This window comes from Etheostoma cragini, chromosome 19 (assembly GCF_013103735.1).
Source record: "Etheostoma cragini isolate CJK2018 chromosome 19, CSU_Ecrag_1.0, whole genome shotgun sequence".
Classification (NCBI taxonomy): Eukaryota; Metazoa; Chordata; class Actinopteri; order Perciformes; family Percidae; genus Etheostoma; species Etheostoma cragini.
In genome coordinates this window covers 18952898-18973007 of record NC_048425.1, presented here as the reverse complement: position 1 = coordinate 18973007, position 20110 = coordinate 18952898, and the positions used below count along the sequence as shown (strand labels likewise).

General features: G+C 41.1%; 1 protein-coding gene across 2 annotated transcripts in view; it reads left to right on the top strand.

Annotated features, from left to right (window-relative positions):
• Window positions 1-2606: 2606 nt before the first annotated feature.
• LOC117962033 (pyruvate carboxylase, mitochondrial-like) overlaps window positions 2607-20110 on the top strand; it is a 252631-nt gene continuing 235127 nt past the window's right edge. Inside the window, exons 1-2 of one of the 2 annotated variants that reach the window (XM_034901074.1) lie at window positions 2607-3078; window positions 16704-16840. In XM_034901074.1, the coding sequence (XP_034756965.1) occupies window positions 3077-3078; window positions 16704-16840 (139 nt within the window). In that variant the 5' untranslated portion in view covers window positions 2607-3076. Of the gene's footprint in view, window positions 3079-15093; window positions 15148-16703; window positions 16841-20110 lie in introns of those variants that run through there. The other variant, XM_034901075.1, reaches the window with a different exon arrangement.

Genomic DNA, 20110 nt, shown 5'->3' with positions numbered 1-20110 from the left:
TACATTGTTTAAAAGCTAGCTAAAAAGTTAGTTAGTTAGCTTGTAGCAATTCCTTTACAAAACATTAGTTTTTGCTAGTAAGCTTAAGCAGTTAGTTGGCCCGCTCTGTTTTCCTTAAAGCATAGTTACTCTCGCCAAAATACAATCTAGGGTCTTTTTTTGAATGTGAGTCAAACTTTAGTTTAAAAGCCTAATTAGGATGAAAGCACCACTTTTAAGATGTACTGTATTAAGTTTTTTTGGTCAAAGTTTCATGTTGTGTAGAGCCTTCTTAGTGTTTTAAAAACAGGGATTTTGATGCTATCATAGTAGCACCCCTAGCACTCCCATTAAAAAGGCTATTTGATTGAACACAAAGATATGGTATGTCTTAAAAGTGGCGCTTCCATACTAGTTATGCTTTTAAACAAAATTTTGACCCGGTACAGTCACAAAAGACCCTAGATTGCATTTTGGTGAGAGTTGCAATTTAACAAAAAATGACATTGTTTCCTTGCTTCTAATGGTCAGTTAGCCTGACGTTACTTATGATAGTTCAGCAGAAAAGTTCTAATTTCCTTCTTTGAGAAAGACTTGTTGGCTGAATTAAGGGAGCAATAACAGGGCCACCTTGAGCTGAAGCATTGGTGAATTTACAACTGCATCCTTTCACTGCCATGTTTCACAGTTGGTCCAATCTTTGTGTGCGGGCTCCAGAACAGTTCCCTTGCTGAACCAGTATCTTGAGAGAAATTCGGCAGCATTAACTAACTCCATCGGGTTGGGTCTGTCTCTTACTGTTATCTAAATATTTTGCTTAATCCACCTAAAAAAAGCCATCACATTTTAAATTGGAGTTTAACGTTATGGTGCAACGCAATTAAATTAGTAGAGTAAAAACTAAACTGACATTTCAACAGAGGTTTAAATTGAATCTTTCTATTTTAACGCTAGTTTTAAAGCTTGGTACAATGACCTCAAGTTAAACAATGATTTTTTCTGGTTTAACAATCCTTGTTGGTGCAATCCAGCCGAAGTTGCCTAAAGACAGGCAGAGGGAGAGAAGTAGAGAGAGAGAGGTAGAGAGAGAGAGAGAGAGAGAGAGAGAGAGAGAGAGAGAGAGAGAGAGAGCGAGAGAGAGCAAGAGCTGTGTTAATACAAATCATATGGTACTTGAACCGATTAGGAATTCCAATCCTAATGTAACTAAGATTAGTGTTGTGTCTCTAAGTTACTCCTTTAAAGACTGTAGCATTCATTTTTGCCTGGCTGATTTTGAAGGCGTCCTAGAAATGTCATTGACACAGAGTGTTATCTGAAGCTGATAAGAGAACACACAAGAGTTGAGAAACAATCAGGTATGAGTGTACCCTGTGTGTCATTGTGTCTGTGTATGTGTTGCTGAACCTCTGTCATTACGCCACTACATGTAGACGTTGAGAGGTGCACAAAATCCATTGTAGACATTTGGCTTTGATAAGGGACAATGTTAAAACGTCTTGGTGTTCTGATTTCTGGTTTAGGGTTGTACAAATTCACAGTGGTGTCTTTGTGTGTTGCGCAGTTCTCGATTTAAAAGCATAGAAATCTAGCGTTCACTTTACAAAGCAGGACTACAAAGAACCATTTTAAGAGCCTGTAATCAAATCCTGTTCTTTTCAGCCCTTTCCTGCACCAGAGTTTTCTTTCTTTCTTTCTTTCATTCTTTCTTTCTTTTTTTCTTTCTTTCTTGAAATGCATGCTTCTTTGTATAGATGTTCCACTTTTGCATGTACAACTGACCTGATGCACTGATTAAAAGACTTACTAGGTTGGGCAATGAAATGGAGCTGAACACTGCCTCCATTTTCCCTATAGCCTAATTAGTATTACATTACAGCAGAAATTATACTTTGTAATGACAGGAAAAGCAGTTTGGTGTAACTAATAACAGTTAATCATTACACAACCAACACATACAGAGACATTTGCATTCATTTTGAGTTGTGCCTCTAGCCACCTGAGGAAAGTTAGTCCAATATTCACCCTCCTTTAACTTCTGCTTTGGTCTCCTGTGACATCTGAAAAAATGTGCGCCTCTTTGACGTGCCACTATGACAATATGTAACTGTGTCTTTCTGCCATTTGGAGCTCACTATGAAATAAAAATATTCCTAACAGCAGCTTTGATCTTATTATATTTTCCTGCTGTCAAAATGGGGATACAGTTGTCATATGGATGGTTTAATAAAATACATATACATATTAAAATGTAGGCTGGGCTATGACTTCACTTGGCAGCTTTTTCAGGGCCAATGGTCATGGTTGTCTGCATGCTGGCTCAATGCCTACTGGGACACTTTAATTGAACCGAGCCTCTTCTTAACACTATATTTTGTTACATGTACGGTAGCCCAGCCTCCATTATTACTCCATCACTTGGAACTACTACATAGGTGTGTCGGTAGCATAGACTTTAACGGTCAATGGTCGGTATTCGCGAGCTCTTTAAATGGTGCCGCTTGTTGCGTGCTGACATGCCCTCTTCTGTGATTGGTTGAGACCAAAGTGGGAAGTGGTCGGTTGCGTCACGTCACAGCTAGGAATGAAGCTTGTGCGTGTAGAGAGAGAGAGAGAGAGAGAGAGAGAGAGAGAGAGAATTCATGTCAGGCAGGCGCAGTAGTAGACTCCTTTATCCGACACGGAGACGGACGCTGCCAGCTGCTAGCTAAGTTAGCTTTAGTAGACAGTTAACGTTAGCAACTAGCTTCAGAGTCTTAGCGCCTTTACTACAGATGATATAAGGGCGTGAGCAAGAGTGTGTGTATGACAGGGTGTGTCGACGCTTGAGTGCCCGTTTGGCCATCCCGAAGTCACTTCGTGTTTGTGTGTACCCGTGTGTGTGTGTGTGCGCGTGCCGTGTTTGTGTGCGTGCGCAGGTGTGTGTGTATAAGCTCCCCTATTCCTCTACAGAGCGGCAGCTTCTCTGTGGTTGTGTGCGCGAGGTTAGCACTGAGTGAAGCAAACGCACACATACACGCTGCTACTCGGCTGTTAACATTCCGTGTCCCGGTAACCAGCGGATTCACATCCTTTACTGACCCGACACAGCTCCAGCATGTGAGTACCCTACTGTTGGGAAACGTGTTTGTTTGAGTATGAGTCGTGTGGGTGTCATTGAGTGCATTTGACATGAAGGCAAACAATTCCCCTTTTTCTTCCTGGGTGTCTGAATGGCGACTGGTTTAGCCTTTGGTTACTGGTGTCTGGCTGTCAACGTTAAAGATGTTACAAGAGCAGTGAGTCCAACTCTCAGAGCTGCTTAAATGTCCACAAGAAAACTAGAAGTAGTTACCAAACGGTCAACTGGCTCTCAGGTTGTTGCACGAAGTCCCTCGCTAAATTAGGAAGTTTTTAAATGGAGTTTTGTATCAGTAGAGTTCGCAGCTCGGCAAAACAAGCATACACATTGTCACAGGTTACCCACCTTTACTATCACACCTGGAGAATTTATAGTGAGGTAAACATATATGCTACTGGGGCTTCTTGACCAGATGTAGCTAGGTAGTTACATGGAAATCCTGTTTTTTTAAAAGAGTAGAAGGCCCTATATTAGAGACCACACCCCCCTTTTAATAAAAAAGGAATACATGGCTGTTTACATGTTAAAACTAGTAGATTGCACAACATGCTCACTGAGCTTGTAACTATGTGTTGCTCTGATTTTCCCACCTGTTCTGTGTTGCAGAGATTTTGTCTGTGCTCTTTCACCTTTGAACCCATGCACATGATGTAACTGTTGTGTCAGAATCATTTGACTGTACAGTTTGTTCATCCTCAAAGCAACCTTTACTCTGCTTTAAAGAGTGGTCCATGTAGAACAGCTGTCCCATCCCAAACCTCAGGGATGCACAGTGGGAGCGGGGTAGTGATCAAGCAAAGGACACTTGTATTCATAAGCAGAACTTGCAGTCAGTCATCTAGCAGGGATGTGTTCAGAAATATGCAGGCAGAAAGGGCTGTAGTTTGGTCTTAGCCCTCTTAAAGTGAGGCCTTGTGTGTTTGATGGACATGTGCCACATTCACTTTTGATGCTATCACTTATTGCAGTTGTGCCAATTTAGTAGACTGCAAATGTTTTATGGGAATATTACTGAGGTTCAGTGCTCCCTTTTTCATGAACACTTATTCCACGTCAGGGATCTCTAAGGATGACACTTTTAAAGTTATTTTAGGGTTGTCAGGTAATTTGCCATGGTACTTTTAGTTAACAGTACTTCTGGTGTTACTACCACCAGTAGGTTGGAACTGTGCTGCACGCACGATTTGGGGAAAATATGAATCATGATTTTTTTTTTGCTTAGAATTGATACCATGATTTTCTACAATGACAATTACCATAACAAAACCAATTGGCAGTACCAAACCAAGGTTATTATAGTTTTGCATTTTCCATTAGTTTTTCAATCCATCCATCCATCTTCATCCGGTATCGGGTCACGTTGGCAGCAGCTCTAGCACGGGACCCCAAACTTCCCTTTCCCAAGCCACATCAACCAGCTCCGACTGGGGGATCCCGAGGCTTTCCCAGGCCAGGTTGCAGATAGAATCTCTCCACCTAGTCCTGGGTCTTCCCCTGGGCCTCCTCCCAGCTGGACGTGCCGGGAACACCTCCCTAGGGAGATGCCCAGGAGGCATCTTTACCAGATGCCCGAACCACCTCAACTGGCTCATTTCAATCCAAAGGATCAGCGGCTCTACTCCGAGCTCCTCTTGGATGACTGAGCTTCTCACCCTATCTCTGAGGGAGACGCCAGCCCCCCTCCTGAGGAAACCCATTTTGGCCGCTTGTACCATGGATCTCGTTCTTTCGGTCATGACCCAGACTTCATGACCATAGGTGAGGGTAGGAACGAACACAGACCGGTAGATGGAGAGCTTTACCTTCTGGCTCTTCTCTTTTTTGTCACAACAGTGCGTTAAACGTAATGTAATACCGCACCAGCTGTTCCGATTCTCCGAACAATCTTACTTTCCATGGTCCCCTCACTCGCGAACGAGACCCCAATGTTTTTAAACTCCTTCACTTGGGGTAAGGACTCACTCCCTACCTGAAGAAAGCACTCCATTGGTTTACTGCTGAGAACCATGGCCTCAGATTTAGAGGTGCTGATCCTCATCCCAGCCGCTTACCACTCGGCTGCGAACCGATCCAGTGAGTGCTGAAGGTCACAGACTGATGATGTCATCAGGACCACGTCATCTGCAAAAAGCAGCGATGAGCTCCCGTGCCCACCAAACTGCAACCCCTCGCGCCCCGACTACGCCTCGATATCTTGTCCATAAATATTACAAACAGTATTGGTGACAATTTTATTACCTTTAGTATTAGATTGAGTCTTTTTTGTAATATGGGTCATTAGTCGGGGGATTCAAAAAGGTCAGAAAAAGTTAAACTCAACAAAAACATCATACAATTTTGGAAATATGTATTAAAAATGTAATCGACAATAACACCAGTACACAAAATGTACATATGAGGATCACAGATATTATATATCAGATATGTAAACAGTCAACACAAGACGCAGCAGTAAGTGCAGAAAGTGTTTGACGTGTTCAGGTGAGACACCTAAACAGCAACAGACTAAAGAGGACAGACACCGACAGACTGAAGAAGACAGACACCGACAGACTGAAGAAGACAGACACCGACAGACTAAAGAAGACAGACACCGACAAACTGAAGAAGACAGACACCGACAGACTAAAGAAGACAGCCACCGACAGACTGAAGAAGACAGACACCAACCGACTAAAGAAGACAGACACCAACCGACTAAAGAAGACAGACACCGACAGACTGAAGAAGACAGACACCGACAGACTAAAGAAGACAGACACAGACAGACTAAAGAAGACAGACACCGACAGACTAAAGAAGACAGACACCGACAGACACCGACAAACTGGAGAAGACAGACACCGACAGACACCGACAAACTGAAGAAGACAGCCACCGACAGACTGGAGAAGACAGCCACCGACAGACTGGAGAAGACAGCCACCGACAGACTGGAGAAGACAGACACCGACAGACTGGAGAAGACAGACACCGACAGACTAAAGAAGACAGACACGTAAAATTAAATCAGAATCAAAATCATAAAAGTTTTTTTAAACATTGAATTTATTAAAAAATGTAATAGTGAACAGGGTGAATGGAGATTGTGATTTTATAACCATTCATGTCATGCAGGCCTACTGCACAGATACTTAGGTGTTGACTATGTAGTAAGATGCACGGTGGCTTTTAGTAGAAATTATATCAGAGACAACATTTGAGCTCAAGTGTTTTGCAGCGAAGGTGTTGCCTCTTATGTCTGTCCTTTAAAATGCATGCATCTATTTCTAGTTTGCAGCATGATCTCATGAAATGTAGTATATGTATGACACGCCAACTCGTGTGTTATCAAGACGCATACTCATAGCCTCCATTGACTTACATTACCTTTCTTTTCTTTTTACTAAAGCCAACCTGTGCTTCTTTTCCTAAACCCAACCGGTTCTTTGTTTCCTAAACTGAACTGTCGCTTTCTTCTTGTGGTAACATGGCAGGTGGCGTCTATGTCTACGCAAAGTCATGATGTTATGTTGTAGTTTGGGATGTCGTACATTAGCACTGCTTTTTAAAGGAAAGGTATCCCTTATCATGTATGAAACCATTTTCTTGACATGGTAACATATATTTCTGGTAGTGTCAGTGTGTTTTACCACTAACATTGCATTAACAGCTTATGTTAATGGTAACCTACTTGGCCCAGCTAGACAATAGATGTTTTGAAAATACATTACATTGAAAACACTGCACTTGTGTATTTCACTATTCCTTGTACCCTCAGGACTGTCTGCTAATTGAGGTCCTGACCTGTTGTTGGGGTTACCATGACATAAAAAAAGACAAAAAAAGAGATTTGCTTCCTGGGAAACACTGGACCATTCTCTTTCATACTGCCAGGGCAGCTTTCAGCAAATAGCAGTATTTACTATTTACTACTACTACTTCATAATCTATTAACAAATATTGTCTTTATGTCAATTTCAAACAGTTCCTTCTAGAACACAATTAAAACTCAACGTGTGATTTGTTTTTTTTGTCAAAAGGTTATAATTCATGTAAACAATTCACTATGTGATCGTTCTCATCTTGGAAAAAACATAAGTGTTATTTCCAGAACAGCTTTCTGAATTGAGTCAGGAATACATGTTTATCACAGAAAATTAGGTAAGGCTGTGGATTTTCAGGTAGATAAAATTAAGCTTGTACCATTTTTCTCCTTCTGAAATGGGTCAATTTGACCCGAATACCATACAAGGGTTAAGCAGTGCAGCCACTACTTCATCAATCAGTCATCACATAAAACATGTCTTTCTTTCCAAACTAATGTTCCATTGGTTTCTCTCCCTGGTGTATCCTGTCTTACTCTCAAATTTGAACAGGAAATGCTTCAGACTAAGGAGGTGCTATTTCATTGGTCCTCAAGGCATTTTCAATTAGTATGTTAGTTATGGTTCATAGTGATTGATCTAACTGCGATTAGCAGTTGTACAGCAAAAGCTTGAAATCCTGCATGAATGTTAAGCTGGTTTAGTGATATCAAAGACAGGTAGACAGTAGGCTACTTAATAATTTTACAATACAATAATTTTTTTGGAGCAGAGAATTTATATACCAGGTTAAATAATGATCTGGCTTTTATTAAACCTTTTCTGCTGCAGCCCAGTGAACATGTGAAAAGGAGTCTAGGACAACAACATGCACTTTAGGACTTATGGAAGAAATAGTGTGTTTTTCCAACACATTATATCCTTAAGAGCAGCCTGTAGCAGCAGGAGACTGGGGCAGGTTGTTGACACAGCTGGTAAAAGCGATTTGAGGGACAGTGAAAGTCAACAGCAAAATGCAGCAGTTTCATTTTGGTCAAGTAATCCTGTCAATTTACCACAAATTGTACTTTATGACAAACTATTGTTAATGTTTGTGGATGTAGCTATGTTCAACTGAGTAATTTCTATTTGGGCTCATTTATATCAAGAGATATACACATGTTTAAGGAGCAGGCAAAAGTACTCACTTCCCATACTCAAGTAGAAGTTCTGATACTTGCGTTAAAAATACTCTGTTAAAACAAGGACAGAGACAACTTCTCACTGTTGATGCTTCATTACAATCAAGCATCAGTATAAACATGGGCGTGGGTAGCTCTGCTATGGCTGTTTGTGTGTGGTTCTGCAAATAAATACTATTTAAAGGCTACCATACACAATGCATAGGAATCATATGTCAGTAAATAATAACAAACCCATTATTGATTACATTATCTTAATGCAGTAAGGGCACAAATGTTATGATTAGGACATGAAGAAGTGAAGCAGACATAGTACATGTGCAAGTATGTCTCTATTTACTCCACATACATCAATGCAACTGTGAGCTAATGTGCATTTTTTTCAAAGAACAGCATTTAGTCCAATTTTATGTAGTCCAACTACAGAATTAGCTGTTTTAAAACTTTTTTTCTTAGAACATGAATATGTTAAGCAGACATAGTACACAATGACAACATGATGATGTCACTATTTTGCATTTCATGTGCAAATAGGCCCTTGCCTTGCAGTTTGGTGTTTAGTTAATTAATTAGTGCAGTTACATCAACAGGTATGCAAGATCAGCCATCCAGTTTACACCTGAGAGCTCGGGCATGTCTTTGCCTTTCATATCACAAAACTCAGGAATCTCTGCTCTCCGGTGCCATACTCTTTAGAGCCCGCTGCCCAGGCTGAGCCACCTGACAGCTGTGTGGTAGCCTCTGTCACCATGTTCAGATTCATGCTTCTCCAAAAGTTACACAATCTGCCTGTGAGTTAATGCTCTTGCGTGATGAAGTTAACTGTTTCAGTAAGAACATCAGTAACGTGGTTCAATTTCAGCACTGACTTACACTGCACCTGCTGACGTATAATTCAGTATGAAAAAAGGCCACTTTCAGTTCTGAGTTTACTTCAGTCACTTTATCTGACATCCACTTCAAAAGGTCAATATTTTTCTTTGGTCTTGTGATGCACTTTTAGACACATCATCAGTGGTAGTACTTGGGGTCATAGGGGGCTTTGGTTCTTTCAACTTCAGACCCCTCACCCCTCACCTAGGTGACCTGACATGTAGTGATCAGTTCCGGCCTATGTCCCAGAAGTGGTCGCCCACAGTTGGTCCTCCTGATCCACAGCCATTGTGAGGCTTTCTCTGCAGCCTCTGAAGCTGTCCTGATGGCTCTTCTCGTGCGTGTCTCTGTAATTCCCAGGAGACTGTAGGCCCATCAAAAAAAAAGGCTTAGTGTTTTTGGCGATCTTGTGGGAGATCACGAAGCTGATCTTGTCTGCGTCGTCCCTGGATGTGCAACGCTTGATAAAAAAGCCTTGTTGCTTTTGCAATTTAATTAGCAAAGCTTCAGATGTCCGTGCCCCCTCTGCATCGGTCAAGTTGTATTTCCCTGCGTGTGTAGTAGTAGTAGTAGTAGTAGTAGTAGTAGTGGCAATTCAAATTTATAATTCTTTAACAGAGTGATCTGTTCTCTGCAAACCAAGCACACAGCTTTACCTTTGACTTCGGTAAAGAAATACTTAAAACGTGGCGTTCTGTCTTGGCCTTTCTTTATTTCCACAGCTCATCTGTGTCCATGCTAACATCTCGTGAGCTCAGTTTGCAGCTCTCCGACACATCGCAGTTCCTCTGCTTATTTTTAATTGCTACTTGCAACCAGAGAAGAAGAAGCTGCATACGTTTCATAGACTGTACAGCCTTTAACACGTTCGCACAAAAAACAGTCACCTTCAAAATAAAAGCAATGCAGTTGTATTCCATGCATGTACACTTCTTTACGATTGATTGCTAACTTCCCATTGACCTCACGCGGGGCAGATGTGGCTTGCGGGCCTTACAATGCCCACCTCTGGTTTAGACCTATGGAGTTTAAAAGGAAAGTACAAAATAAGTCAGGCTGAGCTATGGGGAAATGTGTTTAAAGTGATATAGAAGAAATGATGTGATATCCCGCAAAAACATGCTTTAAGGCTTTAAAGCTATTATCCTACATTTTGGTATCTTGCAAGAAAAGCAATATTTGTTTATGACTACAAAGTTCCTCTCCCAAGCCTAGTTTTCATCATGGACTCACGTTAAGGAATGTCAAATATCGTGGGAATTAATTTAAAGTGATAGAGGAGTGTCTACAAAACCAGTTTGCTTCATACCCTTGTGATAAGTAATACCATAACAGAGAAGGGGCTAATTTGATAAAATATCAAAAATATATTAAACTTAAGTCCTTGTGGTTTGAGATCTGTATGCTGTGCCCATAACACCCAGTTTAGGTCAGCAAGGAACTCATCCCCACCCTAATAACAGAGAGATAGTGTCATCTCATGCTTATCTTTAAAGGAGAGCTCTGGGCGATTAGACGTTTGCTGTAAATGATGAAAGGTAGATCCTCTGCTATTGCACAAGTGCTGGCAGATAGCCTTTGTATTTATTTGGCCCATGGCAGTCAATTAGGGCAAAGTTGAAGCTAGTTATGTGTGTTTGTGTGTCACAAGATCAGAAGCTGTGTGTGCGTCAAAACAGAACAGAACTTTGACCTCAAAGAAGTTAATGTATGACCCGGAAATCATCTGTTCTTTTAAGCTGGCCGACACACACACAGGCTGTTCTCAGTGGCCTATGACCTGTAAGTTTGGAGGATTGTCTGTGTGCATGCAGCAATGCCTGTGTGTCAAGGCTTAGCTGTGCTGATAAATACACACTGACACACCTTGCTTATTGTCGTTTGTGCCCCTGTGTTGTGTTTCTGCGTGTGTGAGAGAGAATGCTAGAGACAGGACAAAGGAGAGAGCCCGTAGTGAGTGCATTTGACATCAAACAGTCCATTTTGGCTTTCTGACTGTAATTTAATTCGGTGCCTGATTGAAGCAGATGTTAGTGTTCAGAGTTGACCTGTGCTGAGGGGAGTCAAACAGTGAGGTTTGTTTCTAACTGATTTATAGAACAAATTGTTGAGAAACAGGTAGAAATGCAATTAAATGTGCATTTACTACCGAAATGGTGTCTTTTTGTTTTATGATTTTTGTCCTTCTGAGTTGACACTACAAATCCTTTGGCATTTTGTCAGTGCTTTATCTCCCATCTGACTTGAAACTTCAGCCAGACTTCTGTTCCTGGGACTTAATGGGAGCTGTGGTGCTCCCAGTGACTACAGCGCCAACTCTAAAAGATTTTTTACTAATCTGACAGAAGAAGACAACCCCACTCTCCCTATTTATCCCTCATAGGCTCAGTCAAAGCCAAAGGTCACATTCCTGTGCCCCAGTAGGGATCTTTTCAAAGGTCAAGGGGAAACGTTGCCATACATTTCTAGCTTTAACGTATCAGATAAATGTAATGGGTCCAGGATTCTGTCCCCTTTTTGTCCAAAATTCTTAAAACAAGTGCTTTACAATCAGCTGAACTTGGTACTAATCTGATCTATGATTAGACTGCTTAGTACAATTGATGCCTTTCTATATTTATTATTATTTATATTACAAAAATATGTGTAATCAAGACTGCTAATTGGGTTGTAACCCCCCCCCCCCCGTCATTGGGTGGCAGTCACATTAGTGTGATGATGTGTATATTAATATTTCATTTCATTTCTATAACTGCTTACTTTTAAATTGTACAAATTTTGTGCTATTATTGCAATGTTTCTTATGATACTATACATTCCTACTTTAACAGTCAAAAACACATTAAATGGAATTTCATTCTTTTTTATTTACGCAAGTAATATTGATTTTGTACAGAGCTGATCATGTGCAGTAAAAATGCATGATGCGTGATGCGGACTATGAAGTAATCATCTGAGCTCATGAGTACTGAACTGAGTGGAATTTGGTCTTGTGGTCCCCACTAGTGTTTGCTTTGACTTCAGAAAAGACAGTGTGATCAAACACTTCTGCTGATCCCACTGATAAGTTAACATGGACTACATTGAAGTGAAACTAAATCATCATCAGAAGCTAGGGGTGTCACGATTTTGATTTTAAATCTGAAATCGATGAAAATAAGGATAGACAATTCCTCCATTATATATTTTTCTCTCTCCACCCCCGCCTACTTGGGCACATCCAAAGACAAAAACAACAGTCACACTATAACTTTTTGAATGGTAGAATGCAACTAAACCACAGAGCACCAGGGCATGAAATTAACACCCGCCAAATGGAGGTGAATTTTGCAATTGGCTGGTAACACTGTCACTCTACCTGCCACGTTGGCAGGTGGCCAATGAGAATTGAGTGATTCAGACGCGTAACTATCTGTAAGCAGGGTACGCAGTTGCTTACAGGCCAAGACCAATCAGGGTCCTGCATCACTGGAAGACATTGATTGACAGCCGGGGCCCCCTATCGCATTTTCATTACTCGCAAGAATCCCAGAAGTCCCACACGCGGCCACTGACCAATCAGGAATGAGAAGGGGTCAAAATCATTTCCTTGTATCTGATATGAAGACGAGACGTGTGGGACTCAAACATCTCACATTTACCAACACAACCTACAGCAAAAACTTTTCAGACCGTCCTGCCAACCTGTAAACATTTTAACATCAATGTACACTGTAACAATTTTTCACTATAAAGTCTCTGAAAGTAAGGGTTAGGGTGGTGTCGGGCTGCTACTACCCCCCGCGATTGATGCGCACACACACACACACACACACACACACACACACACATAAACACACACAATCGCACACGGTGGATGCAGGAAAAACCGCAGATGAGATGTCCAGGTGGACCAGAATCCACCCTCTACTGTGGAAGGTGTTCAAAGAAGTTCAGGCCCTGCAGAGTACAGTTAGCTTAGAAGATTTCCACAGTAACCCAGAAGGTCAGGCCTCATCTTAAAGGAACCACCGTTAGGTTGCTGGCTGCCTGGAAGTAGTTTCTCTACATATTATATATGCTTAAATCAGTGCATGCTGGTGTTGTGACTGTTTTTGTTATTGATTATGTTTCTGCAAATTGTGTTTTTTAAGAATTTGATAAACTGATTGTTGGTTTCCTATTGACACCCAAACAGTTTGGCTCGATTGTAGTAGCGCAGAGGCCTGCTAGGCCTGCATGATTCGGGGACATTTCTTAGCTTAGAATGGACATCATGATTCTCTGCCCCCATAAGGTTTATTGCACACATGAACCAAGAGAAAACAAAATAATTTGCCTGTACCAAACATAGATTTGTTTTGGCCCCTAGAGCTCATTGTTCATCACCCCAGGCCTGGAAACAGAGAGGCTGCGATGAAGAGAAGGGAGAGATCTGTTGGGGGTAGAGAGAGAGAGAGAGAGAGAGAGAGAGAGAGAATATGTTTGAACATTATTCTGCACTCAGTTCATTTTTTATAACTCCGTTACCTCCAACTATGCAATATTTAATTTCCATTAATCGGCACCTCACTCATCTCTACATCTGTGTTCACTGTGTGTTTACAGAAGGATGTTTGTTGTGTAAATATGTTTGATTTTTTATTAATATAACTAATTCTTCTACTTGATGTGTTATTCTGAAATGCCACACGGGGGATTTCCCCAGTGGGGGATTAATGACGTCTATTTCCTCTTATTGGATCTTGTTGATTGGTCAGTAGACGATGCTCTCCCACCGGTTGACCTCTAATACCCAACCTAACCTGCTCCCGACCAGGTTAGGTGTTCAGCATAAGTTACCATGGCGATTTAACCCGGTAACAAGTGATCCACTGTCGTGATACACCAAACCCTGGGTTGAACCTGAAGTTACCTCGTTAACGCCAAAGCTAGTTCAGTTTTGATATAATATCATTACAATGTGTATCTTAGGATAGGACACTAAGTGGTTGTATTACTTAGTTAAAATGTTGTCTTTATTGGGGCTTTGAGGCTGTATAACAAGTTTGTGAACTCACTTGACAAGCTGGGAGGGGTAAGCAGGTAATTCCACAATGCTAATACAGTACATATTTATCATAGGCCATATTATCTGCTATGAAAGTTGGAATGTAGCTGTATTGGACACACGGGTAGTATTTGACCTATTTTTGTCTCCCTGTCGTCTTCCGGCCCGGGGAAACTGATCCGTTTCTTGGTGTGACTCTGCTTTTGTGTGGATACAGGATACTGTTTCAGCTTGAGCTGCCACTGCATTCAGTCTTCAACCAGTCCCAGGGCATTCACTTCACTTCTGTGTAGTTAATTCTCCCTTCATTTGTCCATTTACTAACAAGTCACACATAATCATATTAAACACTACTAAAAAAGTTGTCACTGTAAAAGGAGATTCTGGGTAACGAGATTATATTAGCCGCTCTTGCTTTATGCCATCCTATCTGGGTGATCTGGTATCTGGTAACTAACTGTCCCATTATGCACTGAATCCAAGTTTAAAGTAGACAGTCCTCTTCACACAGGTGACACAGGTGGATACAGCTATGCTGTTAGCTTTAGAAGTCGTCATGTAGATCACTGTAATGGTTAGGCTTAGTAACTGTTTGGGTTTACAGTACTATACACACCGTTTACTATCCGGGAATCTGAGATTCACGGATAGTCATTGGTGAGATTGATTGGTATCAAACAGGAAGTACTTGGGCATGATGAGACTTAAGAAGTGGAGTTTTTGTTTTTTTTTTCTTTGGTCTGCGTTAATGTTACCATGAAAAGTTAAGTTGGACAAGATGCCAGCACTCAGTGTGATCTGAGGCTTTTTGAATAAATGTCTTTTGGTTCTAGTTTAAGATGTGACGTTTTTTATATGTTTTTGTACGTGCTGCTTGAATTGTATAATCAGCCAAACCTATTGTTAAATATAACTTGACAACTCCATTTGGTTGGGTTCATTTCATTATTTAATGTGAGAGAGAGACACTTAGTCAGTGTAGCTGTGGTGTCCATTGACTGCATTGCTGCAGTTTGACCACAGCGGGGCAGCAAAGGACTGTCAGGGAGCTGCAGCCTTGTAGTCAAACCAGAAGAAGAAGCTTTCACCTGGGAGGCTTCACTACTGAAGCCATCTGTCTACGCCTAGTGAATCAGCCACTTACATCAACTTGACAAGGTAGTTGATGGTATTTCTATAGCTTTTGTGTACCTGTGCCATTCACATGCAGCTGTGGCTAACTTTGAGGAAACTTAGCTCAACTGAGACAGACTTACTGTATTTTATGCAGTATTTAACATTAATTCATGTACAGCAAGTCTACAACCCATGAGTCACTCTAGCTGCTGACCCTGTGGACAGTTTGCATTTGAAAGATAAATAAGACGGAGCTGGTTTCTCTCCTACAGTTCTATCTCAGAACGGGACTAATGGTGTGTGTGTGTGTGTGTGTGTGTGTATATGTATGTGTCCATCATAGTCTGGATGCTTGGCTCTGAAATTCCTGGGTTAGGAAAAAGACCCTTAGTGCCTTCATTTTGTTGGTGGGTTTTGAAAAAAGGCACCACAAACACACCTGAAGCTTTCTGTCTCTAATTTGATACACCTGCTGCTGATTGGCAGCTGCTAGGCATAGCAGCTGCTGATTGGCAGCTGCTAGGCGTAGCAGCTGCCGATTGGCTGTCTAACTCCCTTCTTTTCGTGGAAATCTAATGATTAGTCAGTTGAGACGTTTCTCTTCAGTTGTTCTCTTTCTTCAGTTTGAAATTCATAAGCAATCTGTGTGTTATTTTTATACTTCGTAATAAATATATAGTGATACTTCCCTTTATCATCAAATAACAATTTGTTTTTTTAATAAAAAAATGTATTCAGTAAGTAACCAAAGATACAGTTTTTGAATCACAATAAGTGACTGAGTCATTAATATATATATATATATATATATATATATATATATATATATATATATATATTAATTTAAGGGAGAGGCACCACTATAATAGCCTCACAATAAGACAAGGCAACTTTATTAACACAGCAACAAGGCAATTCAAACAAAGTGCTTTACATAAAACATTAAAGAGCAGTTAAAAACTAGAACAACAGCAAGCTAAAAGAGAATAAGACTGGAATTAAATACAAGAATAAAAGTTACAGTGCAGCAGAGTAATAAAACAAGTGTAGGATTTAACAGAAGTGGTTCTTGCAGCTGGTCAGATCTGTGGTGCAGACGAACTAAACGTGTTTGGTTCTGCCAGAAGAGAGTCCTTTTCACCGTGAACAGGATGAGGTCTCTCCTATATTCCCCTCCATTATATAAGCAGACTGACATGGGCCAAGTTTCTTATCTGCAGATTGTATTCAATGTTGAGAAAGTACGAGTTGTAGGTTTTGGACAAGGCATTTTTCTTTTTTTGTCTTTTTTTCTTTCTAGATTTGATGACTTATATCCAGACTAATTTGCTTTTTTTGTTGAACAACCAGCTTATATATAATTTCTTATTTTCTGTAGCACTTAAGACAGGGAATGTGCTGGATATCATGTCACAAAAAGCGCTTACAAACATGCCCAACTCATTTTTAAAGATGCACCCATTTCCTGATCTTGTGTTCCCATCTCTATCTCGTATGTCTGCCTCTGCCGCCTCCTCCCTCCTCTTATTGCCGTCAGGCTGTAAGTGTGTATTGAGACATTGTGTACGTATAACATTTCCTTTCTTTTACCTCCTTAGGATGTTGAGGTACACTGTAGTCCGAGGCGGCCTCGGCCTGTTGACCGTGAGGAGGGCGTGTCTTTCCCCCCGCTTCACCCACTCTGCCCCGCAGACCGAGTATCGACCAATCAAGAAAGTCATGGTGGCCAATAGAGGTAAGAGACCCCCATTCAGGTCCTTACAGCACTAAATCACCACTGAAGAAGACAAGTAAAGCAATTCACATGGCACCGTTAAATTAAATACAGTTTAATGTGGTTTCATTTAGAATGTAAGATAAAAGTTATGACATTTCTAATCTTCTCCCAGGCAGAAGAACTCTCAGTCTCTTTAATATTTTATGGCCAACGTTTAGTTTGCCTTGGCACATGCTCAAATTTAAGCACATATTGTAAGTGGGTGGCTGCCCAAGATAGCTTTGTTTGCTTTAATCTAATATCTAAATATTCAATATAAATTTTAAACAATACTGGAAACAGAAGTGGAGCTGTAACCCCAGTTCTCCCAGTACACTAGGAAATGTTTGAACTGAAATGAATGTATAGGTATCTTTCTGCACAAAACAAACTGAACCCACCAATAGGCAAATATCACCACATAAATTCAGAGTCCGGTCTAGACCTGCTCTTTTTATGAAAAGCGCAATGAGATAACTGTTGTTGTGATTTAGCGCTATATAAATAAAATTGAATTGAAATATATTTGTTTGTTCCTTTCTAAGCTAATATAAATGGCCATTAAGGGTGAGGGCTACATTACTGGCACTGAGATCTGAATGGAAATGTAATGATAAAGAAGCCCAGAGTTTTCAGAACATTAAGCAGTCACCAGTCTGGTCATCAGCACGCAGCATAAACATGACTGGCAGGCCCTGGTAATACTTGTAATCACCGGACCCCCCCCACCAATGCTGATGCTGTCCAGAGATGCTGTCGGTGTCAGACGACCTGCAGGATTTAAGTGACAAATAACATGCATTTTATTCCAATTGCTTTTTAGAGCCTTTCATTCTATTCATTCCTGTGGAGATATTTAGAGTGCTTGATTTGGTCCAGTGTTTCATTATTTCAGATTGTTACATGGCTTTGTTGAATACCCAATTCTGATTGGTCAATTGCAGCATTCTACGGGCTGTTATTTGTAGGTAGCAGACTGCTGCTATGGATGGATGGATGGTATAAATGGCCTTTCATTTACATGGTGCCTTTCTATTCTTCCGACCACTCAAAGCAGTTTACACCACATGCTGCGTTCACCCCATTTTCTCTCTCTCTCGCTCTCTCTCTCTCTCTGTCACACACACACACACACACACTGGTGGCAGAGGCTACCAGGGTTCCACCTTCAGGAGCAAGTTTTGGTTCGGTATGTGGTCCAAGGACACTTTGACACACCAACCAGAGGATCCGGGATGCTCTGCCTCCTGAGCCCCAGCCGCTGTTTATTACAGACCATTACAATGGACGCAGTTCTGATCAAAGACTCCATGTCCGTCAAGCAGCTGTGGGGGGAAAACCAACACGGCCAAAAACACCATGTAATACTTTTCTAATATCATTTTTTTAAATACAGCCTATTTGAAGGGCCCCAAACTTTCAGTTCTCGATAAATGACTGAACTATCCCCAGTAAAGAAAAGAGAGAGCAAGAAAATGGGGCAGAAGATGAAGGACACAAAGAGCTGGACAACAGACCTCTACCTACAGTAATCGAAGAAGACAGACATGAATTAAACACAAAGTGGAACACGGTATGGGCTACGGCCGTGTTTAGAGACGGGTTAATTAAAAAGAAAATGCCGGCAGACTTACAGTTACGTGGGCAGAAAACCTAAGTCGGTTCAGAGATTGTTGCTAGAGATAGTCTAACAGACTATTTAAAACAATGACGTGAGTTTGAAATGAATACTTTTTGTCAAATAGATTTTTCTTCAGAGAGTAGCCATGTCCTGCCACTTCTTGGTCCTGCACCACCCTTTGGGGGTTCATTGGCTCTACATTATCCCTTATTTGATTGTTGCCTGGGTTTCCAATACGATTCAAATTCTGAACATGTGATACTTTGTAAGCCTCCTGCTGCACGTGAGTCTTCAATGTGCATATGCATGAATACAATGCCCCCACCCCTTTGTAAATGGACTGGGATTGGACCACCAACCTACCAATAGGCAGGCGACCGCTCTACCACTGAGCAACAGCCGCTCATTTTCTATTTGACTGTATTAATCCATCAATGTGATCCAAATATATTGTGACCTTTGTCAAACCTCACAGCATCATTCTCCGTCAATCGCACTCCTCCACATCAGCGTGACGCGATATCTACACCACATTAGTTCACACTGGTGTGTGCGTGCGTGCGTGCGCGCATGCGTGTGTGTGTGAGAAGAGAGAGACTGGACCAGCCCAGATTCCACTTCACCAAGCACACCTCCTGTCTGCCATTGCTTCTCTGATCTGATATGTTCCTTTCTGCTCTCCTTTACCCCATCTACCACTTCTCTTCCCTTTTACATTCCTTGTCTTTTCCAGCCCTTGGCAGATGGGATTTTCCTCTGAGCCCATTAGTGTCTTTATTTTTTGCCACATGTTCCTTTTTTTTCTGCCTTCCTTACTTTCTATCCCTCGTCTTTCCTCTTTCTCTGCTTTTCTTGTCTCCTCTAACAATACTATTTGTCATGTTTTTAAAAATTCCAAATTATGTTTCTTTCGATATTTCAATTCTCTTCTCTTTTTGCAAGGTTCTTGTCTAAACTTTTTTTGTATTTCCTGACCTTCCGCTCTCTAGACTTCTCACCTTTAATCCATTACACATTATCTGTCAGACTTGTCCTCGGTCCTTTCTCATATTTCCATCCTTTTATTTTTCCACTGTTGTCCTCCAAAATTCTTTCTTGCTCGCTTTTTTTTAACTCTCTTCAAATGTTTGAATGCTGTCGTCTCTTTCAAGCAAGAACAGCACGTCTTACTAGTTTCCAGTGACTACATTTTCTTCTCCCTCAAACTGACTGTTGCTTGAAAAACAAGTATTTGGCTCCAGTGACAGCAAGATAAAAGGCAGGCAGTGTTTGGGTTGTCTAAAGCAGAGATTTTACACCCGGTGTTCTCTAACTTTAGAAAAGACAGCACCGTTATTGCCCTGTCTGTTGTTATTTTGCTCAGTGTGATGAAGTACACCAGATGGATTTGTCTTGTTTTCACATCTCATGTATGGCATAAAAAATTCAAAGTTTATTTTATTCTCTCAGCGGAGGCATTTGTCGCAAAATAGGGCCAATGCTACAGGATGTTGATAAAATCATAGAAAATGTGTGCTTTTGATAAACGGAAGAACTACAACCCCCCACTACACACAATCTGCTAAACTGTGGATTACAGACTCATTTAAATGATAAAGAGAATAAAAGTGGAGAGGAAGGGCAAAGAA